Source organism: Teleopsis dalmanni, chromosome 1 (assembly GCF_002237135.1).
Source record: "Teleopsis dalmanni isolate 2A chromosome 1, ASM223713v2, whole genome shotgun sequence".
Lineage (NCBI taxonomy): Eukaryota > Metazoa > Arthropoda > Insecta > Diptera > Diopsidae > Teleopsis > Teleopsis dalmanni.
The window spans coordinates 127835076-127850899 of NC_051846.1; the positions used below are offsets into that span (position 1 = coordinate 127835076).

Here is a 15824-nt window from a genome sequence, read left to right on the forward strand (position 1 = left end):
TAGATGGAGAGAGTTGAGCACTTGTAGACAGACCAAACTCATGTTACCTAAACCGTGGGCCAGGGAAGCGATAAAAGTGCTTAGCTATTCGCGGAGCACTCTAAGCTGGCTGACCTCACTAATTACTGGACATGGCAACTTCAAGTATCACCTCAAAAAGATAACTCTAGCTGAGGAAGACACTTGCAGACTATGTCTAGAAGAAAAGGAGACAGCGGTGCATATATTGTGCCAATGTCCAGCACTGGCAAGTAGGAGGAAGACTGTCTTGGGGCACCATTGGGTTGGTGACGACTTGGCAGGATACCTCAAGCTAAATGAGATGCTTGCATTAACAAAAGATGTAATTATGCGAACGGAAGCCACTCCAGCTTTAACTCAATAACAACATCCGAGAATCGAAGGACGAAAAAGGACCCAAGTCGTTTCGTGGTCTACTTCGACTAATCCTTCACTTCAGTGGGGCCACTTGTTGGACAGTGCGCTGTCCCAACGTCCCACCATATATAGATTGCTGCTCCATATGCTTTTTCAGATGCATCTACAAAACAATGTAATTGAATATCTAATGGAATTTCGTGGTTAAAAACATATCTCGGAATGATCATATTATTAGTTTCTTGCAGTCTTGACCGAAACTTAACCCATTCGGCTTCATATTCATGAGGTAACAGATCTTCCCAGGTCGTCTTTACTTCCCAAATTCGTTGAACAAATATTTTTGCTGTGACTATGATTGGTGCTACCAATCCTAATGGGTCATAAACTCTTGCTAAGTCTGAAACTACTGAACGCTTAGTAAAAGTTGTACATGGTGTTATACTTGTTGTTATGCACAAATTATTAAGCTGTGGTGTCCAAATCATTCCCAAAGTCTTAGCTGTTTTGAACGAACAAGTAGAAATATCCCAACAGACTTCTTGATCATGTGGTGAAATGTTTTGTAGTAATTATGGGTGATTAGCGCACCATTTTCTTGGCTTAAAACAATATGATTTCAAAATGTTAATTAGTTGTTCTTGAATCACCTTAGCCTCTATCAGACTGTTAGAGCCACATAATCCATCATCGACATAGAAATCTCTTCGTAGGGTCTCTGCTCCAAATGGATAAGTACCAGAACTTTCTCTTGCTAAAGTTTGTAAACATTTGGTAGCTAAGTATGGAGCTGATCGAGTCCCATATGTCACAGTTTTTAGTTTATAAAATCGTAGCGGCTCCTGTGGATTATTTCTCCAAATGATTAATTGTAGCATTTGATCTTCTGGGTGAATAAGTATTTGCCTATACATTTTCTCAATGTCCGTTGTGAAAGCGTATCTTGGAATTCTGAATCGTAATAATATTGAGAATAGATCGCTCTGTACCACAGGACCAGTATGCATAATGTCATTCAATGATCGACCTGATGAAGTTTTACTAGATGCATCAAACACAACACGTAATTTTGTCGTGGTGCTATCTGGTTTTATCACGCAATGATGAGGAATGAAATAATGTGAGGCCATGATGTCATCAGGTTGAATTTCTTCCATGTGACCGAGATCTTTATACTCAGTCATAAACTGCACGTATTGTGCCCTTAATGCTTCATTTTTTGACAGCCGTCGTTCAAGAGAGAAAAATCTGCGTTGTGCAATTTCACTAGAGGATCCTAATGTTGATACACTGTCAATAAGTGGCAATTTCACAATAAATCTGCCTTCTTTAGTACGTTTCAAGTTTTCCACAAAATGAGTTTCACATAATTTTTCTTGATCAGACAGTAGTTTTGAATTTTGTGCTGATTCTTCAAGATCCCAAAATCGGACGAGGAGATTATTTAGCGAATCTTCTTCTTCGCTAAACATACAACAGACAGCGTCACCTTTTGCTGTTTCTGATAGTTTGCCACTTACAACCCATCCAAGAGTAGTATTCTGGAGTATTGGTTTGTCAACTCCCAATTGGATTTGCCCTGACGTCAAGAGATGTGGATAAAATTCAGCTCCTAATAATACGTCTATTTTTTGTGGCTCATTGAAGTTAGGATCAGCTAATGTAATATTTTTTGGAATGTTCCATGAACTGATATTGACACATTGTGTTGGTTGTGGAGCAATAATATGTGGTAACACAAATGCTTCTAAATTTGTATTGAAATTGCTATTCATTGATTTAAAGACAGTGCTGATTCTTTGACGAGCACCCTTTGTGGTGTTACCAACTCCATTTATACGCATTGATGTTGCTTTTGGAGTTATTCCTAGTCGATGAGCTACCCTCTCGGTCATTAAATTAACTTGAGAACCTGAGTCTAATAATGCTCTACATTGAATTTCTTGGCCGTTATGTGCCAATAATCTTATAGTTGCTATTCCTAAGAATACATATTGCTGTTTATTGTCCTTTCTTGCAATAGTTAATGATGCTTGATGATCAACGCTTAAACCTGTGCTTACATTGCGTTGAGTATTGTTAGACTTTGGTATTGTTGTTTGTTTTTCAGTGCCATTAACCCATGAGTTTACATGTAGTAAAGAGTTGTGTTTTTGATTACATTTGATACAATTGCCTGATTTACAGTTGTATGCTATATGACCTGGTCGCAAACAGTTACGACATAAGTTTTGTTTTTCAACAAATTGTAGTCGTTCAAAAGTATTTGCTTGTAAGAACCCTTTGCATTGGTATATTTGATGTAAATCTTGCTTACAATATATGCATGATTGCCTGGTTGATTTGTTGATTGTTGCGGTATTACATACCTTTACGTCATTATTGGTAGTACTCTTTTGGCCGATAGCTTCCAGAGTTTGAAAACGTGTTTCAATGAAACTTAGAAACCCTGTCATTGATTGTAATTCCTTTGGTCTTGCCAATGATTGCTCATACAACGTATGTGTAGTTGCATCCAGCTTCTTTGTTAATAAATGAAGAAGGAGTGGATCCCAATGATCTGTTTGAACATTTAAGTTATTTAATGCCAACAAACATTCATGTATTACATCATGTAGTGACTTTAGAGATATTGCAGTGCCAGAGCATTGAGGTTGTCCGAGCAGCCGTTGTATTAACATGGTTGTTAATATCCTCTTATTCCTGTATCTCTCCTGAAGTATCTTCCATGCTACGTCGTAACTATCATTGGTAGTTGGCAGATGTCTGATAAGCCTCTCTGCTTCTCCTGATAAATTATTTTTTAAAAACCACATCTTTTGTACCTTGGGTAGTGATTGGTTGTCTACCATTTGAGAGAACATATCATAAAATTGTGTCCATTTAAGATAATCTCCGTCAAATCGCGGTATAGACACCTTCGGTAATTGGATTGGATTGTTAGTTACCTCTGTTGTAACTACATGTGGTTGTTTTGTTATTATCAGCTCAGAAATTGAAATCAAAGTTTGTTGTATTAATTCCTCTAATTGTTGATATTCGTCTATATTGTAACCAATTGATAGTGGGTCACTAGCGATTTCCCATATATTAAAATTGAGTTCCTCAATTTCTTGCCACAACTTGTTGATTTTTATTTTGTATATTTCCAACGCAGTAAACGTGTTTGATCCCAAATCTCCTTGGACCTTCTCCAATAGTCGTTTTAATGATATTTTCATTCCCATTTGCTTGTTAATGAGACATAAAATTTCTGTTTGTTTAGATACTTGCGACTTCTTGCTGAGATTTGCTTCATCACTGAACTCCTGTAGTTGCTGAGAGAATCGAGCAATGTAGCATTCTGCTAAGTCTTTAGTTTTTAAATAATCCTCATTAGTAAAATATTCATGAGTGGTTTCGACATCTGACAAATTCCTGATACGGTTGTCATTCTCTTCAAATTCACACCATATTTTAATTAAACGCCTTTTACGTTCTTCAAAGTAAGCTTTATTCAATTTCCTTTCTTTTGGATCCTTTTTGAAATTCGAAATCAATTTCTGGATTAATTGACCCAGTTGTTGCTGTTCGAGAATTAACTCCTCAAAAGTTTCCATATTTGTTTCCAGCAAATCAGGTACCTTGGTGCTTGTAACGTGTTCGCAGCTCACACTGTTGTGCTCTTGCTGTTTTATTAAAAGCTCACACTTGTTGTGCTTTTGCCTTTTATCTGCTTGAAGCTCACACTGTTGTGTTCTTGCTTCGACGCCTTAATGAAGTAGTATGTGATCGTGATCTTTGGTCACGTCCTTGATTTAAGTCCTTGATCTACGTCGATCACGTCGGGGTCACCAAAATTTATGTATATTTGAAAAGCCTTAATTCTTATAATATTCAATAAGCACTTTAACTTATTGAATATTGCTTATTGGTTATAGATTAAGCACTTGAAACTTACTCTATATAAAGCAGAATTAGGTTTTCGACAAGAATCAAAGAATAGTTTTTATTGATTGATTACTTTCTTTATTGTTTCAATTTCTTTTATACAATTTTTGTGTAATAATTTTATTAATAATAATTATACCTCAGCAACAAATTAATTGGAACACTGTTAATAATGCAAAATGCAACGTTGCATATTTCACCGTTCCTTCAGTTAAGTTGTTGCCTCAGCTTAACATAAATATTCAAAATAAATTATTTTACAATTGCTAAATTGCTTAAAATATAAATTGAATGACACAATTTAACAATGTGAAATAACATATTTATTACTTAATTTCTACCTTAACATAATGTATAAAATAGAACGTATTTATTATTATATACGGACAGTCCCCAGGCTAACGGACAGGTAGAAAGAATAAATAGAAATTTAGGACCGATGATTGCAAAGATATTAAATGTCGATAAGAACGCTAGTTGGGAAAAACTTTTAGAAATCATAGAATTTGCAATGAACAACACACGTCATAGAATGATAGACGAACACCCTAGCGTGATGATGTTTGGCATAAACCAGAAAGGAGAAGTTGTGGACAGTTTAAAGGAAAATATAATAGGGGGAGTACAGACAAAATATAGAGATATAAAAGAAATTAGAAAAAAGGCAAAAGAGATCCAAAAGAAAGAACAAGAATGTAACGAAAGACATTACAATGTAAAAAGGAAAAATCCAATAAAATATAGGTTAGGTGACTATGTGATGATAAAAAACTTTGATTCACATGTGAGTGTAACTGGAAAGTTGATTCCCAAGTTCAAAGGACCTTATGAAATCTTGAAAATATTACCAAATGATCGGTATTTAGTGAAAGATGTTGAGGGATTCCAACATACGCATATGCCATATAAGGGCATTTGGTCAGCAGTTAATATGAAACCTTGGTTTCAACGTACAATAAATCGAAATAAACCCAGCTTACGTGAAAAACAAAATTTGTATGTAAGAAAAAAAAATTCAAGTATACCAAATAGGAAAGAATATGATTGTCCAAGAAATGTAGGTTACAATCTTAGAAGCGGCACTAGGATCAGGAGATCCTAATAATCAGGACGGCCGAAATATAGTAATATAAGTATTATTTTAATTAGATTTGTATAAGTATTATTGTAATTAGATTTAAGAGATATTAGACTTAAGAGGTTGTAAATAGATTTAAGAGAGTGTATTTGTATTTGCTATTTTGTAAGCAGCAAATATAGCTGCAAGCAAGTATAAAGAAGTTGAACAGTCAGTAATAAATGGTGATAAACAACGCAAAGAAGTTTGTAATTACTCCCTACAATTTCAGAAGTGGGATTCGGCACGTTTTTTTTTTTATAAAATATATAAGAATTTGAATGTTTGAATTTATTTCAAAAATATAAAATATATTTAATATTGATGTAATTATTATCTCTAACTTATTAAAGATACTAACTTTTAAAAAAAAAAAAGAAACTTTAAAAATGAGTGACGCAGCGAAAAAGACTGTGTCAGAATTAAAAAACATGTGTAAGACAATTGGTTTGTCTGCACATGGCGACAAAGCCACGTTGGTGGCTCGGTTAAAAAGCTCGCCAAATTTTGAGCAGTTTCGAAAAGAATTGTATGTTGAAATTGTTGGAGATGATGGTGGTGAAAGTGATCAAGGGTCCGTGGCAGAACTGCGTCGATCTGATGGAGAGACAGTCGTCGGCGGTGTTAATGTAGACAAAGCGATCGACCAAAATGTAGTTCAGGGTGATAAAAAGGCACCAATAAGCTACAGCGGCACTGCACAAATGCAGATAAGGGACGACAATCATGCGTTCAGTGATGTAAGAGATGTTAATGCACATACATTGAAGCATGTTGACGAAACCGAGTTTCTTAAGAGAGAGTGTGCGTTGCTTGCACGTGAAAAAGAGTTACTGCTCAGGGAGAATGAATTGTTAAGAATTCAAAAAAATGTTGACTCGTTACGTCGGCAAGAAGAAGATGAAATTTCGTTAAATATTATTAAAGAAATTTTAAATGACTTTGATGGTAATTCTGATGCTAGTATGTGGGTCGAACAATTATTAAGTATAAAGAAAGCATACAATCTCAGCGAAAATAAAACTCGTGCGGTAATTGCAATGAAATTAAAAGGTCGAGCGCAATTGTGGCTGCACTCAATTAAAAATTGGATGACTGAGAGTGTCGACGAGTTGCTGAAACAACTATCAATAATGTTCGGAGTGCGGGAAAATAAATTGAAACTTCGCAAAAAGTTCGAGTTGCGTAAATGGCACTATAATGAAGAATTCTGTGAATATTTCAACGATAAAATTATGCTTGCAAATAAAATTTCCATGGACAATGACGAGTTGATTGACTATGTGGTGGATGGAATTCCAGACGCGCAAATACGAGTATATGCAAAAATGCAGCTTTTTAAAAGTAAAGACGAATTATTCGAAGCACTAGCAGGTTTAGAATTGAGAAAACCTGCAACCAATTCAGTGCGTAGAGTTGCAGCAGAAAGAAATGAACAGAGGCTGAGGTGTTTTAATTGCAACAGTTTTGGTCATTTCGCGGCTAATTGCGTGAAACCTAAACGGGAGTTGGGCGCATGTTTTGGGTGCGGCAGTGACAAACATCAAGTCCGAAACTGCTGGCAGAACAAAAACAAATTGAAGGATAATGATTAAGTAAAATATTTTAAATTTAGTCTATTTAAAAATATAACTAGTTACATTATTTTAGATAGCCTCGTCGATACAGGAAGCCCAGTCAGCTTGATTAGAAGGTGTCTAGTTCCAAACAATATCAAATTAAAACCTATTGGAAATGTTTCATATATTGGGTTAAATAAAAGTAAATTAAAAGATTTTGGAAAATTTTCTTGTTTTGTTAAAATAATGCAAAAAGTAATTCAAATCGAGTTGATTGTGGTGGACAGTGAAACGATGAGATACTCAGTTTTGTTAGGAAGAGATTTTTTAAATAAGGCAAATATTAAAATGATTTTAGATATAGAGAAAAAATATATACTTACAGACTTAATGGACGTGCGTGATAGCTATGATAAATTTGAACATGAAATTTTAGAAATTGAGTTCGGTATAAATGATGACGAAAATAATTTGTGCGTTGGAAATAAGATTTCATATAAAGATCAAATGTCATTTCATAAACTTTTCGAAAAGTGTTACTTGCGTTCAGTGCGACCTAACGAACCAAACGTTCGTAGTGAGATGAGGCTATTATTAGATGATCCTAAACCATTTGGTTGCCCCCCACGTAGATTATCCTATGCAGAAAAAATAGAATTGCAAAAAACAATAGAAGTGAATCAGAATTTGTCTCCCCAATTGTACTTGTGCGGAAAAAGTCTGGTGATATCCGAATGTGCGTAGATTACAGACGTTTAAATAAAATAACTTCAAAACTTAATTACCCAATTCCTTTAATTGACGATTTGTTAGACAGGCTAGCAAATAAAAAATTGTTCACAAAGTTAGATTTGAAGAATGGGTTTTGCCATGTTTATATGAACGAAGAGTCAATTAAGTATACGTCGTTTATTACTCCTATGGGTCAATATGAGTTTTTAAGAATGCCGTTCGGATTAAAAAAACCGCCGTCTGTTTTTCAAAAATTTATAAATAAAATATTTTCTGATATGGTGGTCGAAGAAAAAGTAATAATTTATTTGGACGACATAATGATAGCTACGGAAAATGTTAGAGAACATTTTGATATTTTAGAAGAAGTGTTAAAAAGGTTAGTAGAGAACAAATTAGAGTTGCGCCTAGATAAGTGTGAATTTTTACAAGAAAGAGTTCAGTATCTAGGATATTCAATTAGTAAAGACGGTATAAGAGCGAACGAAAAAGGGTTGGATGCAATTAGAGATTTTCCGATTCCCAACAAAGTTCTGTCAGTACAAAGTTTCTTAGGGCTCTGTTCATATTTTCGGCGTTTCACAAGGATTTTTCTGTAATAGCGAAACCCTTGTACTATCTGACGAAAAAGGACAAGAAATTCTGTTTTAAAGATGATGAACTTAAATCATTTGAAGTGTTCAAGGAAAAATTAGTAGAACACCATTGCTAGCTTTGTATGATCCAAGAGATGAAACGGAATTGCATTGTGATGCCAGTAGTTTAGGTTTCGGAGCAGTTTTAGTACAGAAAAAAAAAGATAATAAATGGCATCCAACATTTTATTTTTCAAAAAGGACCACAGATTTTGAGTCAAAGTACCATAGCTATGAGTTAGAAACTTTAGCGATAGTTTATGCACTAAAAAGATTTAGAGTTTATATTCAAGGGAAAAAATTCAAAATTGTGACCGACTGCAATTCATTGACAATGACATTAAACAAAAAATAACTAAATCCTAAAATAGCTAGATGGGCTTTAGAGTTAGAAAATTATGACTACACTGTAGAACATCGGGCAGGGAAACGGATGCAGCATGTGGATGCACTCAGCAGGGAAACTAATATAATGGTAATAGAAACAAACACTTTTGAGGAAAACTTAATAATATGTCAAAACAGAGATGCACAAATTAAAAAGCTTAAAGAATTGTTACAAAAAACAGAACATAAAATTTATGAAATGAGAAATGGAGTAGTATATAAAAAAAAGGATAGTAATACCTTATTATTTTATGTACCAGAAGGAATGGAAGGTCATGTACTATACAAATATCATAACGAAATGGGTCACGTTGGTGTAGATAAAGTTGTTGACCTTGTATTGAAAAGTTACTGGTTCCCAAATATAAAAGAAAAAGTCCCAGAACATATAAGAAATTGCTTACAGTGTATAGCATTTTCGCCTAAGAGTGGCAAGCAGGAGGGATTCTTAAATAGTATACCGAAAGGTGATACTCCGTTTGAAATGGTACACATTGATCACTACGGACCAATTGATACAAAAGGCCATAACAAAAAATATGTACTCGTAGTTGTTGATGCTTTTACAAAATTCGTAAGGTTGTATGCAACTAAAACAACAGCAACAAGACAGGTTGTAGGCGCACTTAGAAATTATTTCAGGTCATATAGTAGGCCAAAATGCTTAGTTACTGACAGAGGCAGTAGTTTCACATCGGGTGAATTTAAAGATTTTCTGGAAGAGAACAATGTTCAACATATAAAGATAGCAACTGGGTCACCCCAGGCTAACGGACAGGTAGAAAGAATAAATAGAAATTTAGGACCGATGATTGCAAAGATATTAAATGTCGATAAGAACGCTAGTTGGGAAAAACTTTTAGAAATCATAGAATTTGCAATGAACAACACACGTCATAGAATGATAGACGAACACCCTAGCGTGATGATGTTTGGCATAAACCAGAAAGGAGAAGTTGTGGACAGTTTAAAGGAAAATATAATAGGGGGAGTACAGACAAAATATAGAGATATAAAAGAAATTAGAAAAAAGGCAAAAGAGATCCAAAAGAAAGAACAAGAATGTAACGAAAGACATTACAATGTAAAAAGGAAAAATCCAATAAAATATAGGTTAGGTGACTATGTGATGATAAAAAACTTTGATTCACATGTGAGTGTAACTGGAAAGTTGATTCCCAAGTTCAAAGGACCTTATGAAATCTTGAAAATATTACCAAATGATCGGTATTTAGTGAAAGATGTTGAGGGATTCCAACATACGCATATGCCATATAAGGGCATTTGGTCAGCAGTTAATATGAAACCTTGGTTTCAACGTACAATAAATCGAAATAAACCCAGCTTACGTGAAAAACAAAATTTGTATGTAAGAAAAAAAAATTCAAGTATACCAAATAGGAAAGAATATGATTGTCCAAGAAATGTAGGTTACAATCTTAGAAGCGGCACTAGGATCAGGAGATCCTAATAATCAGGACGGCCGAAATATAGTAATATAAGTATTATTTTAATTAGATTTGTATAAGTATTATTGTAATTAGATTTAAGAGATATTAGACTTAAGAGGTTGTAAATAGATTTAAGAGAGTGTATTTGTATTTGCTATTTTGTAAGCAGAAAATATAGCTGCAAGCAAGTACAAAGAAGTTGAACAGTCAGTAATAAATGGTGACAAACAACGAAGTTTGTAATTACTCCCTACAGTAGTTAAATCGTTTATGGCATTGATTACATGCGCCGTTTTCGTATCTTGAACTGCTCTAACCACCAAATATTTGCTAAAAGAATCTGATATAGCCAACACATAACAGTTTCCTTTCTTGCTTCGATTGAAAGGGCCCAAATGATCGATATGAATTAAATGAAAAGGTATTGGCTTTTATGGGACACAATATAGACGTCCTTCAGTTTTTTCTCCGATTGCTTTCTGATAACAGCATTCGATACATGAAGCAATATAACTATGTACGTACTTCCTAATTTTTGGAAACCAAAAATTCTGCCGAATACGTTCAATCGTTTTTTCCAATGCGAAGTGACCCATGCGGTCATGACATAACTGGACAACACGCCAGCGTACGTATTTCGGAACAACAAATTTTAAACCATCTGCCGTCGATATAACCGATGTTTTTGTAAACAATATTCTTTACGTAGTATGTCATCGTTAGGAGATTTAACGTCGCCCTTTAGAATCGATATTATTTCGCGCAGGTTTTCGTCCTGAATCTGCATGGTGTACAACCAATCATTGATATCGTTCGTAATTTTCATAACAACGCCCGCCATTTCAACTTCCTTTGGCGACTGCTCTGGAGCATGACTTAGCGTGTCGACGTGAACTAAACGGGTACCTAGTCGATGTACTGCTTCAAAGTCGAATTCTTGTAGTCTTAACCACCAACGTGCGATCTTTGACTTCAACTCCTTATTTGTACGAACCTTGGCGATAGCTGAACAATCTGTAACCAATCGAAATTTCTTTCCTAACAAATACATTCGGAACCGCTCCATAGTCTCCACCACAGTCAAAGCTTCGAGCTCGTAACTGTGATATCTACTTTCGGCGTCGGAACAGTGTCGACTATAATACACTACAGGCTGCCATGTTTTCGTATCGTACGATTGTAATAATACGCCTGCAAGTCCAACACTGCTTGCATCGGTATGTACTTCGTGGTTAGCGGTAATGTCATATAACGCCAGCACAGGGCTGTTTGTTAGAGCGTCAATGAGTTTCGTAAAGGTTGTTTGTTGAGTTTCGCCCCAACAAAATTCGGTTGTTTTTCGTAATAACTCTGTTAGAGGTTTGGATATGTGACCCAAGTGCAAAATTTGCGTCGCTAAAAATTGGCACTTTGCTTAACGTAGCGTCAGTTTGTAACCGCGGAATATATTAAGGAACTTACTTAAGCGTTTTAAACCCTCTTCAATCGTCGTACTGGGAATAATAACGTCGTCGAGATATACCATTATTTCGCCAGGAGACATCTTTGCAATTACCCTATTCATCACCGATTGGAACATCGCTGGGACATTCACCAATCCGAATGGCATTCTATTAAACTCGTAATGACCATCGGTGGTGACGAAAGCGGTGTATTTCTTTGAATCTTCCTCTATTTCAATTTGATGGTAACCCATTCTTAAATCAAGCGTAGTGAAATAACAATTACCTGCCAATTGCGCAAACTGTTCCTCCATGATGGGCATCGGGAATGGCATTTTCGTGGTTATTTTATTTAGACAACGGTAGTCAACGCAGAGCCGATGTTCTCCGTTTTTCTTTTAGACCAGTACCATCGGTGAGGCATACGCAGAATCAGACTGTCGTATGATCCCGCTATCGAGTAATTCACGTATGATATTGGAAATTATCGGACGTTTTGCGAATGGAACGCGGTATGGTTTCATACGAATTGTTGTGTTCGTATTAAGTCCAATTTTCATTTTCGCCACTACGCACTTTCCAAGTTCCGAGACCGTTTCTGAAAATACATCCTGAAAACCTGTCAAAATAGACGTAAGTTTTTCACGAGCATCGTTGTTTAGATGTGATGCCGTATTTATGGGAAAAATGCGTTCAACTCGACATTGACCGTTTTCAATTACTAATCGTTTATCGTTCTGACATAACACATCTTCACCAAGTAAGATGTTTTCACATATTAGTTCATCATCAACAACTAACACACAAATTTTAGTTTTCATTTTATCGATTTCAATATCAACATCGATTTGTTCTTTACAAACATATCCTCCAAAAAACCTCCGAAACCTTTTAACACTACACTATTCGGTTTTGTCTGCCCGATTTTAATTGCAAATGTTTTACGAATCAGTGTACGACCACTTCCCGGATCAACAAAAGCATTTGTATATTAACCATTCACGTTCACTTTTTTTACAATACCGTTTGTATTTTCAATAACGTTTACTTTCGATCGTTGATTTTCCGGACAATTCTCCGTGCTATGATTTGCGCGGCTACATTTTCCACATCGAATTTTTTTCTGTGGCTCCGAACAATCTTTCGAATAGTGGCCAACCTTCTGACAATTATAACACTTGATACCATCGAACTGTTTTCGTTCATTACGCACAGTATAGTTCTCAACTTTTGGGATGGGGAATTTCGTTTTGTTAATACTCGAATTTGGTTTATAATTTACATTTAGTATCGGTCTTAATTCGTTATATACACAGTATTCGTTTATATCGCGCAGTAGCTCAGTGCATTGCATATGATTATTTGAAAGTTTCTTTTTCAAATCGGCCTCGTTTATACCGCTTATAATATGACGTATTATCGCATTTTCGGGCACATCCGCTTTCGTGCCTAGTGCCAGCATTTTAAAATAATATTCTTGCGGCGATTCATTATGCTGTCTTATGATCTTCGACATTTCGATATGAGCATCGGCTACGTTTATCGTAGACGGAAAATCGTTTAGAAATCTATCTGCAAATTGTTTCCAGGAAACATAAATTTCTTGTAACGAATCAACCCAATATTTGGCTGGACCTCGCATCTTTTGTTGTACGGCAAAAATCAAGATGTTGTCATTCCACCCATAAACATTTCTCAGCATTTCAACCCGTCGAATATACTGTACAGCATTTAACGATATTTTTGATGTAGGGTTAAATTCCGGCAATAATTCAACTATATTCCGTACGTTACAAAACTGATTTGACGGAACGTAAGGTGCTGGTTGCGTAAGATACGGACCAGACACAATCGAAGGTACTATATATGGGTTTCCATTCACATGTTGTGGTAATGTGTTTTGCGTTTGTGCATACACATTTTGCGGCATTATGTATCCACTTAATGAGTTAGCACTCGATGTTTGAACATACCGATTTGGCGGCATGTCATTCGAAACTTGTTGCATGTTGGCTTGCATCGGTGCCTCTCGTAACGATCTTATTTGTGACGACACCATCATCTGCGGATGTGACCAATATGTTTGGTTATACGGAGCTTGCGTTATATTACAAGACACTTGATTACGCACGTTCTGTGGTTTCGATACTTGATCCGATGTGACACTATTCGAGGTCACGGTTACTACTGAGTTTGTCGAATTTACCACCGGCGAAGAAATTCGTTGCGGCAAAAAATCTTCGTTGCTATCACGCTCGTCGCGATTACGCATATGCATTTCGGTTAGTGTTTTTTCTAGTTCCGCGATACGTTGCATTAAAATTGAATTATCGTTAGCACTCTTATAACTTTCTTCTAATTAAAAATTTCTAATCGATTTATTAGTTCTGTTTTATTTCCCCGTGAAGAAATGTTAACGTTCGAGCACCGTTTTTTTAGTTCGTGTAACTTTAATGTACGGAAATTTTCCATTGTTTACCGTTATTGTTTTTATTTCGTTGCCGTTTGCTAAAAGTCACTTTACTGCCGTATGCAAATTAAAATTTTTATACACGAGTTTGGGCAGATAGGGCTGTCGGCCAAATTGAATCTGTGTAGATAATGCAAAAAGCAACCATGTCCGCTTAGTATCTGGGTGAGATGGTACTCCAGCTCTCCATGGGGTCTTGTGAACCATACCTCGATGTTTGGGATTAATGCATAGGTCCATCGGCCATTGAGGGAGTCTTCCCATCTTTGCTGCCATTCTCGCAATGATTGCGCACGTTCAATAGTTCTTTCTTCTTGAGATGGCTGTTGAGAGCTAACTGAACCTCAGGTAAGGCATCTTGCCAGGAAATATCAGTGGTTTCCACTGGCAGTAAGTATGTTTTTGAGAGTACTCATTATTCGCTCAACTTGTCCGTTAGCTCTAGGGCTACCTGTAGTAATTAAATGAAGTCTAATGTTATGTGCAACGCAAAAATCTTTAAACTCCTTACTTGCAAAACAACGACCCTAATCTGCAATTATTCTGTTAGGGGCACCAAACAGTGAAATACTCTTTCTTAGAGCCGCTATACTACTAATTGAATCAATATTAAATGTGTGATGCAGTAAAACATATTTTGTGAAACCATCTATGTGAACGAAAATGTATTCTTTTCGATCGTTTTTACCGCTTAGTTTACGTGTTGCATCAATGTGCAACGTGTGCCATGGAATGGCTAGTTTTGGAATAGAGTGGAGTTCTATCTGACTCTTTCCTGCATTAGATTTACAAATTTTGCATGTTGCACAATTTCCAACTAATTTTGTAACAAACTTAGACATGCCCTCAAACCAATAAAACTCATATAATTTTTCAAGAGTTTTTTCAGTTCCTAAATGCATCAACGATTCATGGATGTTATTGACAATGGACCACCTAAGCGCTTTGGGAAGAATAGGTAAACAGCGATTCTTTTTCTTACGTTGTATCTTACGATACAAAATGCCCGATCGAAACTCATAAGTTTTTTCGATGTCACTATGTAATTTATGATTGAGAAAATCGGACACTATCTTTGCAATGTCAATGTCTTTTTCTTGTTCGGCCTTTAACCAATCTTCGGTTAACTCTACTAAATTGATTTGTTTCTGTTTAATCCGAGCAGGACGCTCGTTGGACAATTTGAGTATAGGATTTCTTGATAAGAAATCAACATGACTCATTTGTTTACTGTTCCTATAAACTATATCGAAATCAAATGCTTGAAGAAATGCCCACCAGCGATGCACTCTAGGGGTAAGATCGAGTTTACTTCGAGATGATTGAAGGGAATTACAATCGGTTACTACTACAAACTTTCGGCCATATAAATAGTGCCTGAAGTGCTTGACTGCATTAACTACATCAAGAGTTTCCAACTCATATGAATGATATTTCGATTCTGACACAGTTGTTCGTTTACTAAAATAAGCAACGACATGACGATCATTATTCTTTTTCTGAATAAGGATAGCACCGTAACCGATGGAGCTTGCGTCAGTATGTAACTCCACAGAACATTCAGGATCGAAAATCATCAAAACAGGTTCATTAGTTAGAATTGTAATAATTCTTTGTCTTACATTCTCAAGATCAGAATTCCAGTAATTTTCCCATTTCCCGATGTTAACGCATATAAGGGTGTCATTACTTGGGAGAATTTGGGCACAAACTTTCTAAAGTA

The 15824-nt window shown here is 35.8% G+C and overlaps 1 protein-coding gene across 1 annotated transcript; it reads right to left on the reverse strand.

The window, feature by feature from the left end:
• Positions 1 to 950: 950 nt before the first annotated feature.
• Positions 951 to 3977, reverse strand: LOC119666032. Its single transcript, XM_038075294.1, has one exon. The coding sequence runs from the start codon at positions 3975 to 3977 to the stop codon at positions 951 to 953; it is 3027 nt and encodes a 1008-aa protein (XP_037931222.1).
• Positions 3978 to 15824: the final 11847 nt, after the last annotated feature.

Coding starts and splice junctions, on each gene's coding strand:
- LOC119666032 (XM_038075294.1), bottom strand. CDS start 3,977: ATGGAAACTTTTGAGGAGTTAATTCTCGAACAGCAACAACTGGGTCAA.